The sequence below is a fragment of the Onychostoma macrolepis genome, chromosome 23 (assembly GCF_012432095.1).
Source record: "Onychostoma macrolepis isolate SWU-2019 chromosome 23, ASM1243209v1, whole genome shotgun sequence".
Lineage (NCBI taxonomy): Eukaryota > Metazoa > Chordata > Actinopteri > Cypriniformes > Cyprinidae > Onychostoma > Onychostoma macrolepis.
The window spans coordinates 25,540,759-25,567,418 of NC_081177.1; the positions used below are offsets into that span (position 1 = coordinate 25,540,759).

The 26,660-nt window shown below is 35.9% G+C and overlaps 1 protein-coding gene across 3 annotated transcripts in view; it reads left to right on the top strand.

Moving 5' to 3' along the window:
- The window catches only part of hdac7a (histone deacetylase 7a), a 92,691-nt gene that overhangs the window by 35,910 nt on the left and 30,121 nt on the right, over window positions 1–26,660 (top strand). For all 3 annotated transcript variants that reach the window (XM_058762436.1, XM_058762435.1, XM_058762437.1), the window contains exons 3-6: window positions 17,628–17,806; window positions 18,340–18,427; window positions 23,452–23,569; window positions 23,661–23,761. In XM_058762436.1, the coding sequence (XP_058618419.1) occupies window positions 17,628–17,806; window positions 18,340–18,427; window positions 23,452–23,569; window positions 23,661–23,761 (486 nt within the window). The remainder of the gene's footprint in view (window positions 1–17,627; window positions 17,807–18,339; window positions 18,428–23,451; window positions 23,570–23,660; window positions 23,762–26,660) is intronic.

Here is a 26,660-nt window from a genome sequence, read left to right on the forward strand (position 1 = left end):
GATGGTGAGATGAAGCGAGCGAGGAACAGAGCGAGAGGGTGTATGTGAATGCGGTCAAATGTATCTAAAATTGGAGATCCTGTCTTGCACAAGGTCGATTTAGCAACAGTAAAATAGAGAGCGAGAACGGGAGGCCTATTTAAATGTGTCAACATATCTCACAGTCGCTTTGAAAAGTATATTTGCTTTTCCTCCAAATGCAGTGCAAGGAAGGAGAAACATTGAAGATTTGGCTTGTGTGGCATGAAAAGAATGACATGCACCTGTACGTTATCAAAGCAGATATAACAAAAGTCTGAGACCACAATGAAAATCTGGTATTTGTCATTTTCATAAGAAATGATGAAAAACAAAAGCGTTTTTATTAGTGGTCTCAGACTTTTGGACCAGAGGTTTGAAAGCTCGGCACTATGAACGGAAAAGGGTTTCATGCTTAACTAGTTTTTCCATCTCTACTCCCTGATTTGGGTCTAAATCCTCAGGGCTAATCAGACGCTAGGCTAAGTTAGCCATTAAGCGCCTGTGAACTCTTCGCACCATGAGGTTTTTGCGACATGTTGCAGACTTTGTTTTCTGAATGACCATGTGAGACAGACAGAAATAGCCTGGCCATTTGTCTTGTTTCACTTTGTTGAAAAACCCACGCAGCCCAGTAATAAGCTTAGCCTGATAAGTACATTATTATCACTTAATGTGTGGTTATGCTACCTACTGTAGCTAACTTGCTAAAATAGTTTTATTTTACCAAACTTGCTTTGCTTGCCTACCCAGCTAACAAGGAACATTTAAAACGTTACATAGACGTTAAGACAAATCATTCTTAAAGTAATGTTTATGGAATTCTCAGAACGTCCTTATGATGTTATTTGTACTTGAACATTCTAAGAAACGTTTTTGTAACATTTTGACATTTTAGTTTTTAGAATATTAAACATATACGTTATAATAATAACGTTATATGTAAAATAACATTATATTTTGGGAGAAAAAGTAAGTAGGATATTGTAAGAAACATAATTTTAAATAATAACGACAAGAAAATTTGACATTTTAGTTTTTATCATATTAAAAATAAACATTCAAATAACATTATATTTTGGGTGAAAAGGTTTGTAGGATGTTGCAAGAAAGGTTTTGTAACCTTTTTGTAACGTTTTGTAACTACAGTATAACTTCGACAAGAAAATTGGGCATTTCAACATTTTAAAAACATTTCAAAACAGTGTTCCCACAATGTTATTATTACCTAAATTTGTTCCCAGGGTAGTCTGTTAGCAAACAGTCCCACAAATCCAAAAAAAGAAAAAAAAAGAAAATATTGATATGTTTTAGCGTGTTAAAAAGAGCTAGCTGTTATTTAGGGGAACACACAAGATTTCAAATTAGCTATGCTAACATGTAGCTTTGCTAACATTTGTGAGCATTTGGGCCTTGAAACATAAACTGCTATCTCTACCTCAATAGAAACTGGCAGTAACAAAAATAGCTGCATAGAAGAAGTCACGAACAGGAAACGAAGACCTAAGTCTGCAAACAGGAAGAGTCTCGCTCACTCTTTTAGTCCCTCTTCTGTTGTGAGTTTTGCACTTGTAACCAGCACCTCACTCTCTCTCATTGTCGCACTTTTAGATGGCCTCCATGTACACAGAAAGGTCTCTATGGTAACTCACCGTTTCAGTGTTTATGGGATGGCCTCGAGCACCCGTGGCTCCCAAACCAACACATTGTTAAACGTGCGAGAAGAAAAGAGCCAGAATGAAAGAGCGAGACACATACGGAGGTAATATGCGAAAGAGGATGTTGTTGCTGACCAAAGGCAACCACTGGGGAGCAACACTATTATTGACTAATTATAGTTCAGAGAAAGAAAGAGAGTGAAAAAAAGTGTTGCTCAAGACTGCAAAAACGGACTCCATCCTCTGGCTATTTATATAAAACTGCAGATTGTTTTTTGAGGTAGCCATGGCTGGACCTGTAATCACCAGTGTTTCCTCAGTCGAACAGGAAACCAAACAGTCCAGGCCCTATCACCAGTGTGCCCAGGGGAGTCGCTCTGTGTGTGTGTGTGGCTAATTAAAATGGCTGAGGTCTCCTCTGTTGTTGATTAAACCTCCCCTTGTTCTGTGTGTCGGCCTCTGGGGCCTCCGACACTTATTCGCGGCACTTGCAGTGTGGGTAGTTATTAGACAGCCAGACAGAAAACTAAAAAAAGAGAGATGTCGTCACCAGATACTTCTGAAATATAAAACAATGCATTTTAAAGAACGAGAGTGTTCTGCATTCCATGCGTTGCTTCTTGCAGTCGTGTCATTGTGCTTTTTTTTGCTCGTCTTTGAACAATGTGCTTGCTTTTTAATCATCACTGTTGGTGCATTTCGTACCCATAGCATCTTGTCAAGCCGCCCTAAAGTTCATGCATGAGATCTCATAAATAAACAGCGATGACTCTGTCCCTCTTCCACTGGATTAGCATCTTTTTTTAGTCACTGCATGATGACAAGACGGTGAAAAGTTTTTGTTAGCATGCATTGGACTTTCCTTGTCTGGATTTACAGCAGTTCATTTTATTTGCATTTTTACACTTTTGTGTTTTTGTTAACAACTCTGTTCCAAAGCACAGTGGCTTTGCCTACAGACCTCATTTTAGGCACATACACGATGTGACTTTTCCATTATGCCACCTTGGCATCTTGTTATGAATAAAACCTTTTTTTTTTTTAAAGTTAAAACATTTTAAAATACATTTTTGACTTCAGTTGACAGGAAAATACAGTACAGTCAAGAAGTGATGAGAATGCAGCAGTAATTTTTAGTAATTTTGTTGTGTTTTGTCATTTTTATTAGTTTTTGTTGTTTTTAAATGTATAAAGTTTTTATTAAATTTTATTTCAGTTTTAGTTTTAGTTATTTTAGTACATTAGGAAATTAGATGAAATAAAACAAGTTTAAGTGTTTTTAATTTCAGTTAATATTTATTTTATTTCAGGTATCAAAACATGATATTTATGATTTTAGTTTTAGTTAACTATAATAACCTTGAAATGCGCAAATATATAAATATACTTTAAAAAAAAGTTTACCTCAAGTTTTAGTTGAGTTAAGTTCAAGTTTTTTAATTGAGTTAAATTAAGTTCAACTCAGTATTTCATCTAGTACTCAGAAAAAAAAAAAAAAAAAAAAAAATTATATTTGTGTTTTGTATTGTTTACCTTTTTACAATATGTGACCCTGGACGACAAAACCAGTCTTAAGTTTCAATTTTTCATAATTGAGATTTATACATCATCTGAAAGCTGAATAAATAAGCGTTCTATTGACGTATGGTTTGTCAGGATCGGACAATATTTGGCAGAGACACAACTATTTGAAAATCTGGAATCTGAGGGTGCAAAAAAATCTAAATATTGAGAAAAACGCCTTTAAAGTTGTCCAAATGAAGTTCTTAGCAATGCATATTACTGATCAAAAATGAAGTTTTGATACATTTATGGTAAGAAATTTACAAAATATCTTCATGGAACATGATCTTTACTTAATATCCTAATGATTTTTGGGATAAAAGAAAAATCAATAATTTTGACCCATACAATGTATTTTTGGCTATTGCTACAAATATACCCCAGCGACTTAAGACTGGTTTTGTGCTCCAGGGTCACATATCATACTGTTAGCTTAGCAACATGCTAACGCCAAGTTCTGTTGATCAGCTGTGATTTGCATCTCTCATGTGAGTAGCACTATTTTATGTGGTTTAAAGCGTTCCAGATCAGTCGTTAAGCAGTAAATGTGGTTTAGTCAATAAATGAGTATATCGATTAACAGGAATCAGGATACTGCCTTTGGGCCAGTTCACACAGTGAATGTTTTAGCATTTAAAAACATGACATGCGAGCAGTGGAATTTTTAAAATCCTATTTTTACTTGAGCGCCACATTTTTAGAGCACTGCATCATGCGTGAGACACTGCAAAAGTTGTCCGTCTAGTGCATGTTTGCATATAAAAACAATGAATTCTCAGAAGGTTTTGTCCACACTGCAAGCGTATGACATGATGACAAAACGACAGCACTAGAACTTGCAGTGCAGATGGTTTCTGTTGAATAAAACGCTAGGATTTTAGTTTTTATGCACCTCATCATTCACTCTCAGCATAGAGGGATATGTGTTTTTATTATTGTTTCCCAAAGGCCTGTCTGATAGCAAATCAAGCATGAGTGATTGAGTAAATATTAATGCCTCACACGGGTTAATTGTTCTTTGTTGATTGTTAATTGTTGTGGTTATGGCTGAGCGCAGCAGCGGAGAGGCAGATACTGAGTTGTTTTGAAGCTCGTGTTGCTGTTGAATGTTTAAGTGAGGGTGCTCAGGGGCCATCAGACAGAGAACATGAGCGGTTTTGGAAACTTGGGTCAGGACAGTGTGGGAATATTATACTCAGGATGCATTATATATCAGCCTGCATCACACTCATTCATTTTCACCTGACACACACACACACACACACACACACATAATACCATAAACCTAACCTCCAACAAACCTGTTGACATCTAATAAATCAAAATCTAATAAATCATTTCAAATATTGAGGTCCTCACAAGTTGGTTTTGGTCTCAAAAACTCAAACATACAGTTGTAGTGTGACAAATTCATCCACACATACTTAAATATATTGTGTTTAAACACACAGTTATAAAAAAACAAACTCAGTGCCAACTCTTGCAGAGTCAATAAACTCCCATCTCTCCGTTTCTTCTATTTTTACACCTTAAGTACTTTAGAAAACAGGTTTATGAACATACCAAAGTATTTACATAGTCCCGAAACCCTAATCTTAAAACACGCGGAGTATGTTAAAGTGCACACATACACATGTGTGCAGTACATACTGTGTGTGCATACAAACTCTGCCCTACTGAGCTGTGACAGAAACGCTGTGCCAACAAGACTATCGTGTTACCTCGAGTGTCCCGTACTGTGTTCCTCTGTCTGTCATCTTCTGTATTTCCAGTCAGTTGTTCTATGGTCACACTAGCTGAGGTTAGGAGGGATTGACTGGAGCTAATGAACCATAGGCCTGGAATGTATAATGCATGTATATGAATGCAAAGGTACAGAAATGTGCGACGTTAACGCAGTTCATAATGTAGCGCATGTATATGTTGCATAGTGAGTATCAAGATTTAATTTTACTTTACTTTTATTTTCAGCTTTCTCTTTTAAGTCAGATCACTCATCTCATTTGCAGAGAGTCTTGCTGTGCAAGTTTGTTGAAGTTAGGTAAGCGAGCTAACTGTATGTTTATAAGTAGTTCCCAGAATAACATTTTTAGATACTTAAGCTTGATTTATTCATTATAATGATGACTGAAACTAATTTAAGTTAAAACCAAAATTTAAGTTTTCATTTAGTCAAAAGCGGAAACTAAAAATGAAGTTTATTTAATAATCAATTAATGAATCAAAATGTATTTAATAATTAACATTCAAATAAAAAACGTAGCTATATGTACACATTTAAGTTGCGTATAAGGCAGTGTCTATATCAACTTCTTAAAAAATTTGAGTAAAAATATAATTATATCATATGTCCATTGAAATGGTGTCCAAAATGACATTTTTATGTTTTTGTTATAAAATTGACAGAATTTGATATCTCAAAGCAGATATCTTACTGGCAGGAGCACTACAGATAATATTTAGTGATGATTTGAAAATTCATTTTAAGCTGAAAATGATGGGTTGCCGAAATTTCAGTGCATCACTAGTTCATTGCATTATGAAATCTGTCAGAATGCAATTCATTATGCAAAACAAAAATGAACAGCATTTTTAGAGATGCTCTGTAGTGAGCATTAACAAACTTTGTACTTTTAGCATAGATGTATATACATAGATTCCCCATTAGCAGCTGTTTCTATGGGCCTCTGTACTCAAGCCATCCACCATACCAGAACAATCAAAGCTGGTCTGTGAACACTCGAGAGCAATGGACTGTGTGTCTGTATGAATATCTATATCTGCAAAAGACTTCAGGCGTTAGCTAACACAACATAAAGTTACCATCGTTTAAAAATCTGTTATATTGAGTGAATACATATTCAAACTCAAGCCAGCACATTCTCACCTGTGAAAGGTTATCCCATTACTTCTGGAATTTAAATCTGGGCAGTTTTTTGGCGTCTTGGAAAACTCGCGTCCAAGGTGGTGGATGCGTTGACTTGTCTTACCTATATATCTTTGACTTTTACTGTCAGTTTTCTCTGTCAGGCTGACTACTGTCAGGACAAAGCTAAAGTATAGTAAATATTACAGTAGCAGACATTGTGTTTAATTATACACACATTAAGAAGGTAACGCTATCACCCCCTGGAGTACAGAGGTCTGTTACTGCCACAGTAACACAAAGACATATGTGACCCTGGACCACAAAACCAGTCATAAGGGTCAGTTTTTTGAAATTGAGATTTATACATCATCTGAAAGCTGAATAAATAGGTTGATGTATGGTTTGTTAGGATCGGACAATATTTGGCCGAGATACAACTATTTGAAAATCTAGAATCCGGGGGTGCAAAAAAATCTAAATATTGAGAAAATCACCTTTAAAGTTGTCCAAATGAAGTTCTTAGCAATGCATATTACTAATCAAAAATGAAGTTTTGATATATTTACGGTAGGAAATTTACAATTATATTCATGGAACATGATCTTTACTTGATATACTAATGATTTTTGGTATAAAAGAAAAATCAATAATTTTCACCCAAACAATGTATTTTTGACTATTGCTACAAATATACCCCAGCGACTTAAGACTGGTTTTGTGCTCCAGGGTCACATATATTAAATACCACACACTTTCAATGATTTTGAACAATAATTGTTTGTAAAGCGAGGCCATGTGAGAGTCTGTATTCCCAAAACGCATTTCCATACCAATCCAAACATTTCAAAAGCAGCTTACTATGTGTTACTATAAACAAACAGTCGATCCTGCCTTAAGCAAATCAGTTTCAAGGATAGCATTACCAAATGAGTGCTTGTAAATTAAAGGATATCAAATGAACTTATTTGTGTGCTGTATGTCTGTACAAACCTAAAACGGCATCTCAATATAGTTAACAATGATGTAGTGCAACACAACAAATGAGCCACACGGAGAAACAAAGACCTGCTCTGCTTACTATTAAATGAATTTCATTATGCATAAACTACAATTGAATCCTTAAGAGGGCTGAATTAGCATTTCAAGTCCTGGCCAAGTTTTAATACAGCTAAAAGCAAAAAAATCTTTAATTGCAAATACTGTGAGCACACACACCCTGATTTCACCCTGATTTCGGACGGGAGCTTTCTGAGGTTCTTGCTCCATCGGCGGCTGACCGGGGGCCTCTTGAGTTACTTTCTCAGGAGTGTCAGGTTTTCAGATCGGCTCCCCACTCCCATACCCCCCAGCTCTCTCTGAACCTCCAAACACACGCACACACACTGAGAAAGCTTTCATCTCCAGGATCTGAGGAGATATAGACGGTATCACGGAGGTCAGGGACGTGACATGAGAATAGACACAGGAATGATGTTTTCTCAGGCAGTTTATTAAAGGAACATTCTGTGTTAAATACTGACCAACTGACAATTTCCACTGACAATAATGTCGTTGCTTGTTTGGTAAAACTGAAAGTGTACACTAATGTGGTTTTAATGGAAGCTTTAAGCATCATATCTAACAATGATACATTTATGTTGTTTCCAGTGTCGCTAGTCGTTTCACACTTTCTGATTTTCCTCTGCCAAGAGTGGCCTTGTGATTCATGTGCATGTAACTTGAACATTACACGATTTTTCTGTCTTTTCAAGACTGAATTAGCACAGCCTGCCCATACTTCGTTCATGCATATGAGAAGTTCATCCACGTCTCAATTCAGACAAGGTAAAAAAAAAAGACACATTTTAGTGCTTTAACAAAATACAAGCTTCTTATTTCTGCTGCTAAATGCTCTGGAACGCTTTTACAAACCAGGGAAGAGGTCAACTTGATTGCCCGAGGTACTTTAGAATTTTCAGAAATGAATTTAAATATAATTATTGTTTTCAAACAGGTTTCCCACAGAGTCGTTATTCTAAACTAAAATGCTTAAAACATTTAATTTAATTGAAATAAATAAATATTAGGTTAAAAAAATTGATGAAAAAACTTAAAGAAAAATCCTAATGTTGTCTTTGCAACTAAATGAAAATTCTTTAAAGTACTGAAATTGCTAAAAACATTTTTTAAATGTAAAATAAAAAAATAAAAAAAATACTACTGAACCTGAAAAACAAATTAAAGCTACATAAAAAAAAAAAAAAGTTAGAATAAACTAATAAAAATAACTTAAACTAAAATTAAATTGAAAGCTAATAAATAATTAACAAATACCATAATAGTATATAAATTAAACTGAAATAAATTATATTTTTCGAACACTCTTCTTTCACTGACTTGATTGTCTTAACTACTACTACAGAACACTTGTTGAACTCTCAGTGAATCATAGTGAATACATTTTCTTGCGTATGAAGTGTGTAAGATATTTTCACAAGGACGGTTTAACAGCTGTGGTCATTGGTTACTGCACATTTTAAAACCAAATGAAAATCAAGAGTCTTTATTACTACCACGGCATTTTATTTACCGGCTGCTGGTTAACCTGCATTTTCGTATAGCTAAATAAGTATTTGATTAATCTAAGTTTAGTTTAACCCTTAATGCTCATTTAAATGCCAGGTTAGCTGCAAGTCATCAAAGTGCAGTTGAGGGGACACTCAGCATTTAATCTCCACAGATAATAAACACACAACCTGAAAGCCTTGCAGATATCTGCCATTACTCAGCTGTGAGTGTGTATGTGAGAGTTATGCTAGTCACTCAACACACTTCTAAGGCTGATGATAGACTATATAGCAGTCAGGGCTTGTTTTCAGTCTCTTTGGAGTGCACAGATGCACTGACAGGTCTTATCTACAGGTATTTGTAAGGTTTTATAAACACGCCACAACCCTTTCACACACAAAATTGCTGCCATGGTTGAAGCAGTCATCACTCAGACATCAAACGTTGACCACTTTTCACTTTTATGAACCATATCAAATCAAACCCTTCAAGAATCCAACTTTTCAAGAGAAAATCTCTCTCTTTTGAACTCTTCCCTGCCCTGAGGAAGTTCGTTTGACCCCCTCCTCTACTGTCAGATGAGCATAACAAACAAAAGTGGGCATTGAAATGATGGGAGCTAAAAAAGAAACGTCACTCCCTCCCGCTCCAGAATAGCTGTGCAGCTACATGCCAATTACGCAGCCTAACATCAACATCTCCCGGCGGGGGGGGCGAGGAGTTTGACCCCGGACAAGCAGATGTCACTCGTTCTGCACTTCCTGTTTTGCTGGCTGGTGTTATTTTCAGAACAGCACACACACTCGCAGATACACAAACTGGCTCTTTTTCTAGGCTCCCAGATTTACATCGACAGCTTGCCTTCTATTGTTCTCCATTTCCCATTCTGCAGGCCACATTGCTGGCCAACAGGAGCATGTGTGTGTGTGTTGTGTAGCTCATGCTCGGGCCAAAGCACAACCCTTGCAGCTGGTGTTCTTGGACTGGACTTGTTCATGAAGGTCAAGTGGTGCAGGATCAGCAGTGCTGACTGACAAGCCAACATAATCCACCTCTACCAAAACCAGGCCCGTTCACACCAACACTCCTACAGATAAAGGTCCCATAAGAGGGTTTTCATAGCGATGCCATGGAAGAACATTTTTGGCTCCCTAAATAACCTTTTTTCTTAGTGTGAAGAAAATTTCTGAAGACCTTTTTCCACTATAAAGAATCTTTTATGGAATGGAAATGATCTATGGATGTTAAAGGTTCTCCATGGAACCATTGATGCCAATAAAAAAGCCTTTATTTTTAAGAGTGAGGGATGATAACTATAACAATACATTTTTAAAGGGGTCGTCGGATGCCCATTTTCCACAAGTTGATATGATTCTTTAGGGTCTTAATGAAAAGTCTATAACATGCTTTGTTTCAAATTTTTTAATGGTAGTGTAAAAAACACCCTTTTTATCTTGTCAAAATCAGCTCTGTTCACAGCAACCTGCTTTGTTGCACGTCGCTTTAAATGCTAATGAGCTCCGCTCACCCCGCCCCTCTCTTCTGTGGGGTGATGAGCCGTTCTCATGAGACCGTTTACTTTAGCCGCATTTAGCCGTGAAACTTGCTAACTATTATTAGGAAAGGCGATTTGCAAAGATTCATAAAAAAAAAACCTAATACTCACTTCTTCTGGAGGTGAAGCTGGATCACAAATGGGCCTGGGTCTGGGACTGGGATATTATTTTTAGAGATTAAATAAAAACCACTGGGTGGATTTTTATCATTTTAGAGTGGATGTGTACACACACTGCCAACACTCATTTATGTTCAAACAACACGTAAAAGTGAATTTTGCATCCGATGATTATCCCTTAAATTTTTGTTCTAATTCTATAAGGATAGCGGAATCCACACTTCATCTATAACGATAATGACAGAGAAATTATATAATTGGAATCACTTTCAGATTTTTTTCCAGCCGATGAAAGAGACACTGGCGGCCAGATTCTACCTGTCTTTGTAAGAGCTTGTGCATGTAAAGACGCCATAATAAACTGAACGTTATAATGCATTGATGTAGATGCTTATACAGCTTTTGTTCTTGGTGTGAACAATTTATGGGTTTTTGCCATTCATTTACACGACAACAGCGTTTTGGGGGCCTGAAAATGCAAACTTTTGAAAACGGGTTTTAAAGTGCACGTTTTTGAAAAAGATAGCATTATCGTCTTCGTGTAAACTACGAAAATGCAAATTTGGGAAAACAGTGATGTCATGCCTCTAAGGTGTCCGAATACTTAGACTGCATAACTCCCAGTCCACAGTTTCTTGACATCTTGCCATTTTATACTCCGGAGTTACTTGCCGTAATAAATTAAGACAAAAATGCTTGATGCTTTCGCCATCTTGATTGTTTGTATTCACCGTTCTGTAGAAGAATGCTTGCAGGTGCGTGTTTTTTTGTAAAGTGACATTGCCACCTACTGGTCTGGCATGCATAATATAGCATTTTTAGCTGTTTTTCAACTTTTCCGTTTTTAGTACATCGTTTACCCTTAGTCTGCTTAAACCACACCCCCTTCTTACAGTTTATTGCCGTTGTATAGAACCAAGTCCCGCCCTACGTTTTTTCTATTCATTTACTAGTTCTAGTTTGATAATCTGTTTCACTTGGATGTGCATCATAATGTGAAGGATACGATCTTTTACTATTTCCATTTCATTGCAAATTTAATATTTAATTACACTTAACATGTCAATTGCAAATACCTCGCACAAACAACACACTGATGGTGGATCAGTAAGATATTTAGTTCATATCAAAGTAAACTGTTATATTTTATAATTGTATTTTCTTAATTCTTACAGCATATGTCAGAATGGTTTTATGTACGATTTTCTATTGCTGTTTGTTTCTATTTATGCATTTGGCATCAGTTCATGTATTCTCTCAGAAATCAAACCTACGGTTTGATCTTGTTGTTGCAAACTACAGTTTGAGCTACAGGAACTCCCAAATGCGAAAGTAATGTGCAATGTGACAAAACCACAGCCAATGAAAACAGATTTGATGTTGACACAGTATATAGTAGAAAATTGGACCAACTGTGGGAAATGAGAAATCAAAACTATTCCAGATATAAGACAATGATCCTGTCACTCTTCTCTTCCTGTAGTTGTGAATGACTTCTAAAGAAACTATGAGTTACGTAGAAGAAAATTAACACTTCTCACATTGTGTCTGATGACATGGTGCTGTTTCTACTGAAAATTTTATTACAATGTTACAGTCATTTTACTGCTGATATATGTTATTGCAATAACGGTATTCTCTGATTTATGTGTGATTACACGAGTACGAGTACCGCTATCAAGAGATCACCTTTGATGGCACCTGTAAGTGTTATTTTTGATCCACAGAGGTTTTGAAGTTAGTCAGCATCTGACTATATCAGCACACACCCACTCACACACACACACACACACACACACACACACACACACACACACACACACACACACACACACACACACACACACATACATACATGGCTTGACTTACAGTCAGAGGACTTTTAAACTGGTTGTGCTGGTCAGACAGGTCGGGGTGTGAGAGGCTGGAAGTGGGAGTGTGTTATACACTGGAACTTGTGTTTTTTTCTGTCGATCTGATGCTAGTAATGGAAATAAATGTCTCATCGTCACTTCTGTGACCATACACCTAGTTGTAGTTTAAAAATAGTGTCTATTTTAGCATTTATGCACTGAAAAGACTGGTGGTGGTAAATAGACCTTAAAAAGGACTTGAGTCCATAGAGATTTTTTGGGGCTCTTTTGACTTGAGCCAGTAAATAACCACCTAGCAACTGCTTAGCACAGTTATGAAGCACTTTAAACACCTTAACAACTGCATGACAACAGCCTGGCATCGCAATGGCATGTTTTGCAAAGGCAAACACCATTTTTAAGTTCTACACAGAACTCTAAACAAGGAATTTTATGTAAAACAACCCCAAAGCAATGCATTGAACTGAAGAACGTATAATGTAACATCAAGAATGTCTTTAATCTTCAAAGTTCAATTCAAGAACCCTGTACAGCAAAATAATAGCAAGCAATGGTATTTTACGATCTGAACTGAACCACTGAAGAGCCTTTTAAGAGTTTGTCAGCAACTCCCTCACACTTTATGTTCTGCATACATTACATGAACAAGTGACATATTGCAAAAACCAAAAACCTAAAATTATCTCTGACGTGCCAGCATTTCTTCCTCACTGCATAATGAATAGGCAGCTACAGGAAGTAATTAACTGCAGTCAAATAGTGAGCAAGAGTCTACATCATTTAAGGAAAACATGCACCTAGTTTAAATGGTGCCTTGTCCTAAAATACAGTTAGGTTAGTGTATCACAAATAATTACTATTAGTGTTGTTATTGCTCACACGCTGTGATTTATTCCTTTATAAACTATCAGACTTATAGAATATTATCGAGACCTGCTTTTTACCGTGAGAACACCAGTATTAGATAGAATTTGACGCCTTTTATTTAAAAAAATTAAACACTTTCCAGCAGTTACCCCTAAAAATCTAAGATTGAAAAACTATGGTATTTTAATACTCCAAAATACTTGAAAAAATACTATGAAATTCCCATGATAAAAGGTTTAAGGTCTGTAAGATTTTGTATTGCTTATTTAAGTCTCTTGTGCTCAGTCACCAAAGCTGCATTTATTTGAGTAGAAATTCAGTTAGAATAGCAGAATTGTGAAATATTATTACAATTTAAAAGAACTATTTTCTATTTGAATATATTCTAAAATGTAATGTGATCAAAGCTGAATTTTCAGCATCATTACTCCAGTCTTCAGTGTCACATGATCCTTCAGAAATCATTTTAATATGCTGAATTTATTTTCAATATTGAAAACAGCTGTGCTGCTTAATCTTTTATGGAAACAGTGATGCATTTTTTCAGGACTCTTTGATAATTGAAAAAAAAAAAAAGCTTTTGTAATATTATAAATGTTTTTACTGCCATATTTGATCAGTTTAATGCATCCTTGCTTAATGTATTAATTTATTTTTTAAAACAAACCTTACTGAAACTCAAGTGTTTGTTCATGAAGAAAAAATTTCTCCCATTAGACAACCAGTTTAGTTTGTAGTCAGTCTCACACGCTTATATTCACCAACTCACAGTTTCCTTAGAAGCAGATTCATACTTACAGATATTTTCCTGCAGACACTCAGTCTCACAGCTTTAATGGAAGATGTCCCATCACACACACACACACACACACACACACATTCCTGTGTGCATTCCACTGCACATCTGCTTGTCTGTCACTTTTATTAGTGTATTTGTTGGCCTGTTTCTGTTGAGTTGGCTCAGAGTTACACTATTGTTTGCCTTTCTGAGTAGGAGTACAAAAAAATGCATGCATACAAACACACTGCTTGCCTCAGTGCACGCACACACATGTGTTCATGTTTTTTTATTATATGTTACATTTATTTATTGTACTATAAATTATCATAACAGGTGTTATAAACGTATTTGGTACTGAATGATTACCAAATTCATAGATTTACAAGGTGCTTCAAGTAGCGTGATAGTAGTAAAGTACTTTTTTTGTACGATTATTCATATCCATAGCACTCCAAAGGTCGGAAAACACCATATTGCTCAATTCCGCCTTGAGTTCCTTTCCTGAAGCTGTCAAGCCTGGGCCGACAGGTCATTTCTGGGAATGCCATGCAATGCTGGAATAATCCGGGGCGGAATATAGTATGTGTTATGTGTTATCAGGAAGAGAATGCTAAGGAAAGAAAAATGTGGGAGTCATGTTATTTCCTGGAATACAGTGGAGCGCTGCGGATCGTGTTCACTGGGTCTGGGTGGGAATATGCTGGATGTTGAGAGCTCAGGGAAGCAAGAACCCGAAACACGTTTGGCATCCAGGGCTGCGGTGCCAAGATGTTCCTCCTCTCCATTTCGAGATCCTAAAATGGGGCTGAGGAGATCCTGGTCTGTGTCAGAACATGTCAGGACATCCCTTGACGTGTAAACAACTCCAGCGGGTCACTTTTTGACTTTTGGCACGTTCTCTTGCTGCTCCCATACAGTTTTTCATCTTAATCTTCAAATTCCGTATCATTTCGCCTCTTTTGATAATATTACTTATGCTCGTATGCTCACCAAAGCTGCATTTTTTGATTAAAAAATACAGTAAAAACAGTAATATGACAATATTGTTATATCAGAAATATATTTACATTAAGCGTTTTCTGTTTTAATTTGTATGTAGTTTATTCCTGTGATGGCCAAGCTGCATTTTAAGATATATTACAATAGAAAACTGATATTTAAAATTGTAATAATATTTCACAATATTAATTTTTTTACATTATTATTAAGCAAATTAATGTAGCATTACTCTTTAAACAAAAATTTTATTTTTACACTTTTGAATGGTAAACTTTTGAATAGTATGACTATTATTATATAAATTTAATATACATTTATACATACATTTATTTTATTCAAATTTATTATTTTATTCGATTTTAATAATATTAGTTATATTATTTACTATTAGTCTCCAAGATCAAACCTATGCAATGAAAAAGCTGGACAAGCTGATATTTAAATATAATATAAATGTCTAAAAACATATTTTTATCTCTTTATAATTCACGCTGATATGTTAAAATCTATAAAAAATCTCTGTTATATTTAAGCCATTGTGGACTACTTTTCAACTGACTGCTGAAAATGTCATTTATTCCTGTTATTGCGAAAGCTGAATTTTCAGAAAATAAACGTGTAAAATGATCCACAATGGATTAAATATATCAATAGATTTTAACATGTCATAATCAACTCACGGTGCATGAATTATGAACATAAAAAAATACATATTTGTAATGCATCTTTAATCATATTTTTTTACTTTAGATTTAAAATAACTATATAATTTAATTAATATAATTTTAAAAATAGGCGTTTTCTGTATTCCTGTGATTTTCGGCATCATTACTCCAGTCTTCAGTGTCACATGATCCTTCGGAAATCATTCTGATATGCTGATTTGCTGCTTGAGAAACATGTCTCATTATTAGTCTCTTTTGATCTCATTTCTTATTTTGTCTCTCAGTTTCTTCCTCTTGCACAACACACCAGCTCAGAGGTACATATTGTTCCTCACCGGTTGAAGTCATTCGTGAGTCATTTTTGCCGCTGCTGATTGGTCTGCTGTAGAAAGCCTTTTTATTCAGTGACTTTTGTGTCAGAATAACGGCGACAAAGCAGTCACAATTCACAGGAATACAATAGTAAGTGTGCATTGAGGCGGCAAAAGGGCATGAGTCACAGTTTCTGAAGCACTCGATCTTGTGAGTGTGGGAGACACAGCTATTTTTGGGAGTCTTTGTTGGAAATAAGTGGGAAAGAGTTGGGAAATACTGAAAAGTCAACGGCTGAAGTGCTCTTTTAACTCGTCGGATGAGAAATCTGTCAAGCGCACTGGTTTTACCTGGGCAGGGAGCCAGCATGACTGACATCAGTGCTGTGAGAGCCCAGATATGCACCGACATACATGCACGCGGTGGCTTTGTGATTTTCCTGTCTGCTGTTCTGTGTGAGGCTGAGGGTGAGGCAGGCCGTCCCATTGAGTCACTGGTACCATGCAAATATTCTTAAAGCAGCATGCAAAAGTTATGGAAATCAGGCCGACTTTATATCACTGCGGAATGTGCCGTAAGGGAAACGCTGGAACATGTGCTTGCGCTGATACACACATCTCTCCCTCTCTCTCTCTCTCTCCATCTCTTTTCTCTTTTTCTGTATATTCACCTGCTTTCTTCTGCCTTCTCCACCAGTGGAAATGTCCTGCAATTGATTTGAACAGCATAAATGATTAAATCAAAACGATGTATTGTTGTCACATGGGGAAGTCATCACAATCTGAGTTTTATTAAGGCTGTGAAGAATATTTCACACACGCACAAAATGAAGCCTGTTTTAGGACATTAAAAAGAAGCCCATTGTGTGACATTATTTTGCAATGTAAACCCCCAAATTTCCGTTCTATTTATTATTCTGTTATATATTTGTATTACATAATTAACTAATTATATTAGCTTTATTGACACAAAAACATAAATAGATATAGAATGTAATGAGAATTATACTAACTGCTCACACACAAAATCTTTACTTGTCACACAGTTTCTGAAACCTGATACTCAAGCACCAGAAGCACACACCAAATCTGCAAAACCATATGCTCATTCTCGGCCTTTGACTCAGTTTTCAATTTCATGAAACACTTCTTGCAAAACACAACACACAATTTTCTATGTAACACACAAAAAACTTACAGGAATTAATATTATGGCAAATGTTTGCTTTTGAGATGTGTTTGTGATATTTTGAATGCAGTGCTTCATTTTGCAAGAGATGTGAGGCGTTTTGCATTTTGTGTGTGCAATTCTTGGATTTGTGTATGAATTGAAATATAAAAAGCCTAAAAAGTGAAATGTGTCATTATTGTAATGAGAATTGTGTGTGAAAATAAAAACAAACAAACAAACATAATGTCACAATGCTAATAGTGACAATCACCCATAAAATAGACTTCATATTTTTAAGTAATACACACTACCGTTCAAATGTTTGAGTTAAGTATTTTATATATATAAATAAATACTTTTATTTAGCAAGGGTGCATTAAATCATGAAATTACTCAAAAGTAACAGTAAAGACATTTCACAAAGATTTCTGTTTCAAATAAATGCTGTACTTTTGAACTTCCTAAAGAATCATGAAAAAAAGTGCGATTTCCACAAAATATGACGCAAAAATAGAAAATATTAGCATTAATAAAAGCAGCAAATCAGCATATTAGAATGATTTCTGAAGGACTTTTTTGTTTATTTTTTCATTCTAATAATGAATTTCCCTGTGTCTCCATCTATCCAGAAGACTCGGTGTGGTCTCCCACGGGCCCTGCCCCCATGGACCTGCGTGTAGGTGAGCGTCTGGTGCGTCCGGGTTCGGACCCGGCCTTCCTGTCCCCTCTGCACCCGCCTCTGCTGATCGGTCCCTTCAATCCTCAGCACTGTTCCCAGTACAGCCAGCAGCAGCTGCAGCACATACAGGTACGTCACACACATTTCACTGAAGTCTCACACTCATCTCAGTGCAGTCAGAGACAAAGACACCGACTGCAACAAAATGATCAGTCTGTGCAAGAAACTGAACATTATTTACAACATTAATACCTGTAATCCACAGCATCAAGTCTGATTATTTTCTGCTAACTGGTTCTTTCGGACAGTTTATTTCAATTTCAGCCCATCAGGACACATTTTATGGTTAGGGTTAGTTTATTTGACTGATGATTATCCAATTGGTTTTACACCTGTATACAGCAATTTCAGAGCCTAGTTAACACCTAGCATTGGATTAGCTCATTTTTACCTGGACAATGAGTTTAAAAGCATCTTATCTGTAATTGGTTGCTAAATTGATGAACAAATAGATTAAATCCATGAACAAATAGATTTATTAACCAAGTTTCTTTCATGAATGAGACCCAATATATATGTGTATTTACTGGGCACTTAATGAGCTTGATAAACTAATCAGAATTGTTATGAATAATTATGACTGACGACTCCTCTTTTTGTAGTCGTATAACATGGAGCAGCATCTACGAGACCAGGAACTAGCAAAACAACAGCTACAGCAACTTAAAAACAAAGACAAGAGCCAACAGAGTGAGTGACACACACACAATAACCCTTAAATAACTGCTGTTCACAGAATTACTATGTGCTTACATAAATACAGAGTGAATGTCTAAAAGAATGACTAGTGGTCACCAAACATAGTATACTAGTTTGGGGTTGGGGTTACTTTGATTAGCAAGACAGAAATGAGATTCTGTTTTTGTCATTTCATGAATGAGATGCCTTTAAAATGAAGCACTTGGATGATTGATGACTCAAATGTCACTAATATGCATCTTTAGCCCCAAGAACGAGATTGTAATTTTCAACTGAGAAGAATCGAACAGGTGCTGTGCGCAAGTAGGTTGTGTTGTGGAGTTTGAACAAACAGTTTCAAGAATTAGGGTCGATTTAAGAAATGTACTTAATCGACTGAGAAAAAGAGTTTTACATGGTGCCAGTGCCCTTTTTTAATAGTAGCTCAACTGAAACAGGGCCACGGCTGCCTCAGGAAATAGCTCTGAGAGTAAAAACAAAACTTTGTGGTTGAAAACACATGGGAGGAGTCTGCACTGAACATGGGAACCCTGTTGTTCTATAAAGGGTATTTACTGTCTCACTGCCGCTAGTGGACTCCCAGTTACAGATTGTGCCGTACTATACCATATAATACCATGGGGCTTTTTGTAGACCTACATGAATAGATGGATGGTAAAACCATAGTACTGTGATGTATCTCATGGCACTGAATGATAGTCAACATTTCAGCATGTATTTACCTGTTACTCCAAGTTAATTAAAATATTACCATGAAATTTCTATGATATACTGGATCACCAAAAAACCTTGGTGCCATGTCCAAAACATAGATAGAAGAATAGAATGATAACAAAATGATAGATAGATAGACAGACAGACAGACGATAGATAGATACAGTGGGGCAAAAAAGTATTTAGTCAGCCACCAATTGTGCAAGTTCTCCCACTTAAAAAGATGAGAGAGGCCTGAAATTTTCATCATCGGTATACCTCAACTATGAGAGACAAAATGAGGGAAAAAAATCCAGAAAATCACATTGTAGGATTTTTAAAGAATTTATTTGCAAATTATGGTAGAAAATAAGTATTTGGTCAATAACAAAATTTCATCTCAATACTTTGTTATATACCCTTTGTTGGCAATGACAGAGGTCAAACGTTTTCTGTAAGTCTTCACAAGGTTTTCACACACTGTTGCTGGTATTTTGGCCCATTCCTCCATGCAGATCTCCTCTAGAGCAGTAATGTTTTGGGGCTGTCGCTGGGCAACACAGGACTCCAAAGATTTTCGATGGGGTTGAGATCTGGAGACTGGCTAGGCCACTCCAGGACCTTGAAATGCTTCTTCTGAAGCCACTCCTTAGATTGCCGGGCGGTGTGTTTGGGATCATTGTCATGCTGAAAGACCCAGCCATGTTTCATCTTCAATGCCCTTGCTGATGGAAGGAGGTTTTCACTCAAAATCTCACGATACATGGCCCCATTCATTCTTTCGTTTACACGGATCAGTCGTCCTGGTCCCTTTGCAGAAAAACAGCCCCAAAGCATGATGTTTCCACCCCCATGCTTCACAGTAGGTATGGTGTTCTTTGGATGCAATTCAGCATTCTTTCTCCTCCAAACACGACAAGTTGAGTTTTTACCAAAAAAACAGTTCTTGTGATCATTTTGACCCCACGGGTTGAGATCTTGCGTGGAGCCCCAGATCGAGGGAGATTATCAGTGGTCTTGTATGTCTTCCATTTTCTAATAATTGCTCCCACAGTTGATTTCTTCACACCAAGCTGCTTACCTATTGCAGATTCAGTCTTCCCAGCCTGGTGCAGGTCTACAATTTTGTTTCTGGTGTCCTTTGACAGCTCTTTGGTCTTGGCCATGGTGGAGTTTGGAGTTGGACTGTTTGAGGTTGTGGACAGGTGTCTTTTATACTGATAATGAGTTCAAACAGATGCCATTAATACAGGTAACGAGTGGAGGACAGAGGAGCCTCTTAAAGAAGAAGTTACAGGTCTGTGAGAGCCAGAAATCTTGCTTGTTTGTAGGTGACCAAATACTTATTTTACAGAGGAATTTACCAATTAATTCTTTAAAAATCCTACAATGTGATTTTCTGGATTTTTTTTCTCATTTTGTCTCTCATAGTTGAGGTATACCTATGATGAAAATTACAGGCCTCTCTCATCTTTTTAAGTGGGAGAACTTGCACAATTGGTGGCTGACTAAATACTTTTTTGCCCCACTGTAGATAGATAGATAGATGGATAGATAGAGAGGGGTTTTGCACTTTTGCCCTCTGCGTGTCTGTAGCAGCACTGCGTGTGTGTGTGCAGTAGAATTGCTCCATTGTGATCATGAGCGTCTCCAGTCACTCATGTGTCATGCTGCAGCGTTTGGTCACGCTGGCAAACATTAATACCACTTTCGTTGTTGTTTATTTTTCACTAAATGAGAGCAGTAATTATTGTTGCACTGTTACAATTAAACAACATCTGGAGTCTGAAACCTACTGCCACCAGATTTGCTATTAATAAACTGTGCATTAAGCAGATAATGATTTGTTGTAACAATCAGTGCTGTTCTTTTCCAAAAAAAAAGATCAATGACTCTCTTAAAAAACACATTTCCACATCAGAAGTGTGTAGGTGATGCACAAGTGTCTTTCACACGATTCACTGCAGCTGGAGTTTTTAATCCCAGCTGATGCTATGACTGTTGTGAGAGAAAGCACCTGCAGAGAGGTAAAATTAATCGTTCAGCACAAACAGTAACCGTGTCAATATTGACCATATTGGTTAGAACCAGCATGACGTAGCTGCCACATAATGGCCGCTCTGGAAGGACAGGGAGGCACTGAGTCAACATGCAGTTTCCTTCCCTCGACCTCACTGCAACCTCAGCCGCAGAGCTCCACAATAGAGCTGAACCACACTCACAGTGCAGGCCCTCGATAGAAACATCGCTGACATTTTTCTGTGGGAGAAAACTGACATTTTAAAACTAAATTGGGTCAGTGACTAGTAATATCAGATTTGCCTTGTTCGAAAAAAAAAAAAACTTAAAAAAAACAACAACCTTACTTTAGTTACTTAACATGGCCTATTTCAGGGCCAGCTAAACTAAACTAAAGTAAAATAGACTAAACGAAAATAAATGAGACTAAACAAAAATAAAATATAAAATAAACTAAAAATAACATAACGTAATAAAATAAAAATAATAAATTAATTTAAAATTTAAAATTAATTAAAAAATATAAAATAAACTAAAATAACATAACATAAAATAAAAAAATATTAAATTTTAAATTAATTTTAAAAATGCAGGAAACTAAATATATCAATGTAATAAAAAAAAATACATTTAATATTTTATTTTAACATAATAAAATAAATAAATAAAAATTAATTAATTAAAAATATTAAACCTTACTTTAGTTACTTAAAATGGCCTTGTCCTGGACCAAAAAAACGTAACGAAACTTAACGTAACCAAACTAAACTAAACTAAACTAAACTAAACTAAACTAAACTAAACTAAACTAAAATAATAAACATGAAAATAAAATCAAATGTAAAATAAAGAATTAAAATTATTAAATAAAATAAAGAAATAAAATTAATATTATTGATTGGTGGGTTGGCGGGTAAAACTAGACACGGTTCTAATAACCTTTACCTGAGAAGATATTGCTGCTTCATTTCGGAAAAATTAACTTTTCCCTTCTTTATTCTTCATAACCCGAGAATGTGGCGACACACACCTGGGGTTACGCCGCCTAAACGGTGCAGTGAAGTAGGCTTTAGTTGAAAGGTTGCTCGTTCAGCTGAACACATACGCTGAGCCGCTTTTAGACAGTGCACCAGTAGCGCATCAACGGATGAAAACACACACAATTATGTCAAAATACGTGGTTTTGGCGAGTTACCTCAATACCTCGTAAAATAAGATATGTGTCAGATCCGCGTCATGTGCATCAGGTTTTAAAGAGACGGCACTGCTTTTAAAGGAAACCTGCTGAAGTCTGTCAGTGATATAAATCAAAAGAAAAAGAGAAATCACTCGACTGCTCTAGTCGCTGATTAATAAAGGTTAATCTGTATAGTTTAAGCATATGCCATTTATAGTTTATGTGAAGATTGTTTTAAAATCACTTAATATTTCAGAGCTTATTAAATGTTAAAAATAATGGCTTTTAATTATACTGTAATGTTGAATGGCTATAATTAATAGGTAGAATTGAGGGAAAATGCATTTAATAGAGACACCAGTAGCAATATTGGTATCAATAATTCATTAATTATATAATATAAAATATACTATATTTATGTTGTTACATTAAATTGGAGGTTCAATGTGAAATTATGACAATATAAATATGCGATTAATCATGATTACTTACAGAAAAATGTGTGATTAATAATTTTTTAATTGATTGGCAGACAGCACTAATGTTAACCTTTTATAAATTTTAGATTTCAGTTTAATTTCTAATTTTATAGGTCCCCCCAGAAAGAGATCGGGACGGCCCCCACCCCCTTGGCCCCCCATCAAATTTTCAGTTCGATAATCCGGCCCTCAAATGAAGCTAATTGAATAGCCCTGCTCTAATCCATTAACGTGTTTGGGAAAAAAAAAAAAAAAATCTGTTTGTTGTTTTTTTCTTCTAAGTAAAGTAAAGGACAAATTAAAAATATTGTAAATATGTTTAGTCATTGTAGTAGTAATGACTGCCTGTTTTTGCAAAAAGAGTTTCATGGCCGGTAAAAAAATCTTTCGGCCGGTAAATTTGATCACGTCACCGGCCAGTGGCAAGTGTGGCAAAAAGTTAGTTTTAGGCCCTGCTTGACATTGAAAAAGAGTTATATTTGCATTGCTTCTTCTTTTTAATAATTTGGTTTGGCATTATTTCATTGACTGGTTGTATTTATGGAGGGCCACAATCCCTGAAAATATTAAATTGAGAATATTAAATTGAAAAACTGAGAATGTTTTGCTTTTTTGGATTTTAATTGGCTGGTTGTATTGATTGACAGGTGCTGTTGCCAGTGCGTTGGTGAAGCAGAAACTGGCGCAAGTGATTCTGAAGAAGCAGAAGGCGGTGCTGGAGAGGACCAACTCCAACCCTCTGAGCAGCCCGTCCGTCGCCTACCGGTTAGAAACAGCTCTCATATCCACCCACAACTGTTAAAGTACACATGCTTTTCTTCAGATCTTAAAATATAGGTCTTCTGTGTTCCCTCAGGGAGTTGGTTCCAGATCCCAGCGCTCTTGTACAGCCGCTCCTGTCCTCCACAAAACCAGCTCTCAGCGAAGGGCCCGACGAACCACCCCTGAGACGAGCGAGTATGTCACTGTCACACATACATACAAACAACATCACACGACAGTTCATTCATCAGCATCTACATACAGATCAGCTGAGAACAGGCTGGATGAGTGTGGAAGCATTCGGACAAACTCCCAGAGCCTCGCTTTGCTCCAGGCAGCACTCTGTTAACAAGGCCTTGCGTAACTTCTCATTTACCTCTGAGAGACACTCCCCTGTCAGCCCCACGGGCAAAACGCAGCGGCTCATTATGTCATAATAACTCTGACTGGACGTCCAGTTATTCACACGAAGCCACAGAGTTTAAACGTCTTTGTTCTGCTTTTGTAGTGCTAATCATCACTGTAATTATTGCTCATACTTTTATGGGTTCAGGATTTGCTCTAAAACCTGTAACTGTAAAAGTCTGTTCACACCAAACACAAATGTGCAGCAGTGAAATTCAGCTAAAATTTTCACATTCGATTTGTTTGTTCAGACCAATGCGGATAAACTAAATAAAAATGCAAATTCACTCCCTGACAGTAGGTGAAATAAAGAAATGAATAAAATGATTATTAATAAAATAAACGGCAGAGAGACTGAATTAAAATGAAAATTCACTCTCTGAAACACATTTAGTAGGTCACACATTTAGAAATAAAATAAATAATAATATTAATAAAATAAATGGCAGACAGACTCATTGCAGATTCATTCACTGACAGTAAGTGAAAAAGAAATAAAGACATTTTAAAAATAAAATAATAAAATTAATATTAATAAAATGAAAAGAAAATGCAAATTTATTCTCTGACAGTTGGTGGAAAAAAATAATAAAAAAATTAAAATGAATAAAATGAAATGAAAATAAAAATCATAGTCAGTCAGTCAGTGAAAAGGAAATAAAGAAATAAAAATAATAAAATTAATATTATAATGAAAATGCAAATGCAAATTCTCTCTCTGACAGTAGGTGGCGCTTATAGAAAAAGCAGCACAAAGAACACAAAAAGTACACAAAAGTGAGTCATTACATGTTTTGAAACAGCCATTCAGATTTTTTTATTCGTGGTGCAATACCAAAAAGCAAAATAGTCTGTTTGTGTGCGCCACCAATTTGTAGTTTTATGTAACAGTGTCAGCTCTGGTCATGTGACAAAAAGGCGCTCATTGATTGACCAGTTTTCTTTGCTATGTGTCAGAAAAGACATTAAAAACCTATACGTGTCAGTCTGAACAAACACATTTAAAGTTCATTCAAATTTAAATTTTTGTACCGAATATTCATCTTGATATGAACAGGCCTCAAGTATTAAACTTTTGAGCTTTCATTCAATTAGTACAAACATAAGTGCTAGACATATACAATAATGCAAATCCCACAGCTAGTTCAGAATAACCATTCTTTTACTTTACTAAATGATTGAGTTTTATTGGGTGATAAAAGTGCACAAATCGTAATCATATACGTATAGGGACTAAAATATGATTCTGGAGACGTTTTTCAACTTATGACAATAAGCAATCATCATAAAAAGTTAAATTGTGACTATCAGTCAGTTTTCAGCATCGAACAGAAGGGTTTGCTTGAAGTAGTCCTTGAGAGAGTTTCCAAATACTTGACCTGTCCACTTCATATCAGTTCAGCGCCGTCTGTCAGGATCACTTTGCACTCGATGGTCAAACGAGGAAGCGTTTAACATGATGCTGCGCAGAGTCAAGTCATTTACTGGTAAAGACGAGTAAGTACAGCTGTGAAATTACAGTTCTCAACACGTCCGCCGACAGAACTAGTGTTTTTACAATGACAAAAACAATTAGCAGGAAGTACAGAAGAGATTTCAGAACCACCTTCTTATCTGAACCAGCAACAAAAGCACAGAACTGTGACTGTGTGATCAAACAGAGGGGAAGTAGATGCTACGTTTGCATGTACTGTAAGTAGTTACAGGTCAATAAACGTGCAAAAAGACATCTAAATCAACTAATTGCTGGGTTATATCAATGAGCAGTCGAATAGTTGGTCTTAAAGGGATAGTTCACCCAAAAATTACAATTCAGACATAATTTACTCACCCTCGTCTTCTAAGCACAAAGATGTTTTTATGAAACCTGAGATTTCTGTCAGTTGAAATAAAAAAAAAAGAATTGAAAGTCCATTTCACCTAAACTTTGATGCTTCAAAAAGTTTATAAAGACATTGTAAAAGTAATCCATATGAAGCAAACATGCGTAATACAACTTCTCTGAAGAAGCACGACAGATTTAATTTAGCTGTTATTCACATATAAACATTGCTAAACACACATACATTGAGCTCATCAAATGTGTTAAATGCAAGCTCAAACGTACTTCTTGGTTTTTGCGTATCAAGCAGAAATATTGAAAGTCCTGAACAGTGTTGGGATAAGTTACTTTTAAAAGTAATGCATTACAGTATTGCGTTGCTCCCTAAAAAAGTAGCTAATTACGTTAGTTACTTTTTATGGAAAGTAATGCGTTACGTTACTTCTGCGTTACTTTTTAAATCTGGGCAGTGCTTGCTTGTTTGTTTTTAATATAAGAAGTTTTATTTTTGGCAAATGTAAAAGCCCTTTCACAACAAAAGCCTCATACTGAAGGAAAAGCAAATGCATGTCTGTACAATAGAACGCAGAAGAAGAACACTTTTCAGCAATAAAAAATGAAGAACAAATGTTAGTTTATTTTGAGTAATTTTTGCTTATTAGTACGGTTGATTTGGATCAGCAAAAGACAGCAGCAAAAATTCTGGTTAATAAAATGGGATTAAATACATAAAGGATATTTGTATTATTTAACATATTTAATTATTGCAGATTTGCGTCATATTCTGAGGTGCATTTCAGTGTTTTTATTCATTTTGAGGAATACTGAATCTGTTTTTTGTTTTTTTTGTGAGTGAGATGAATTAAT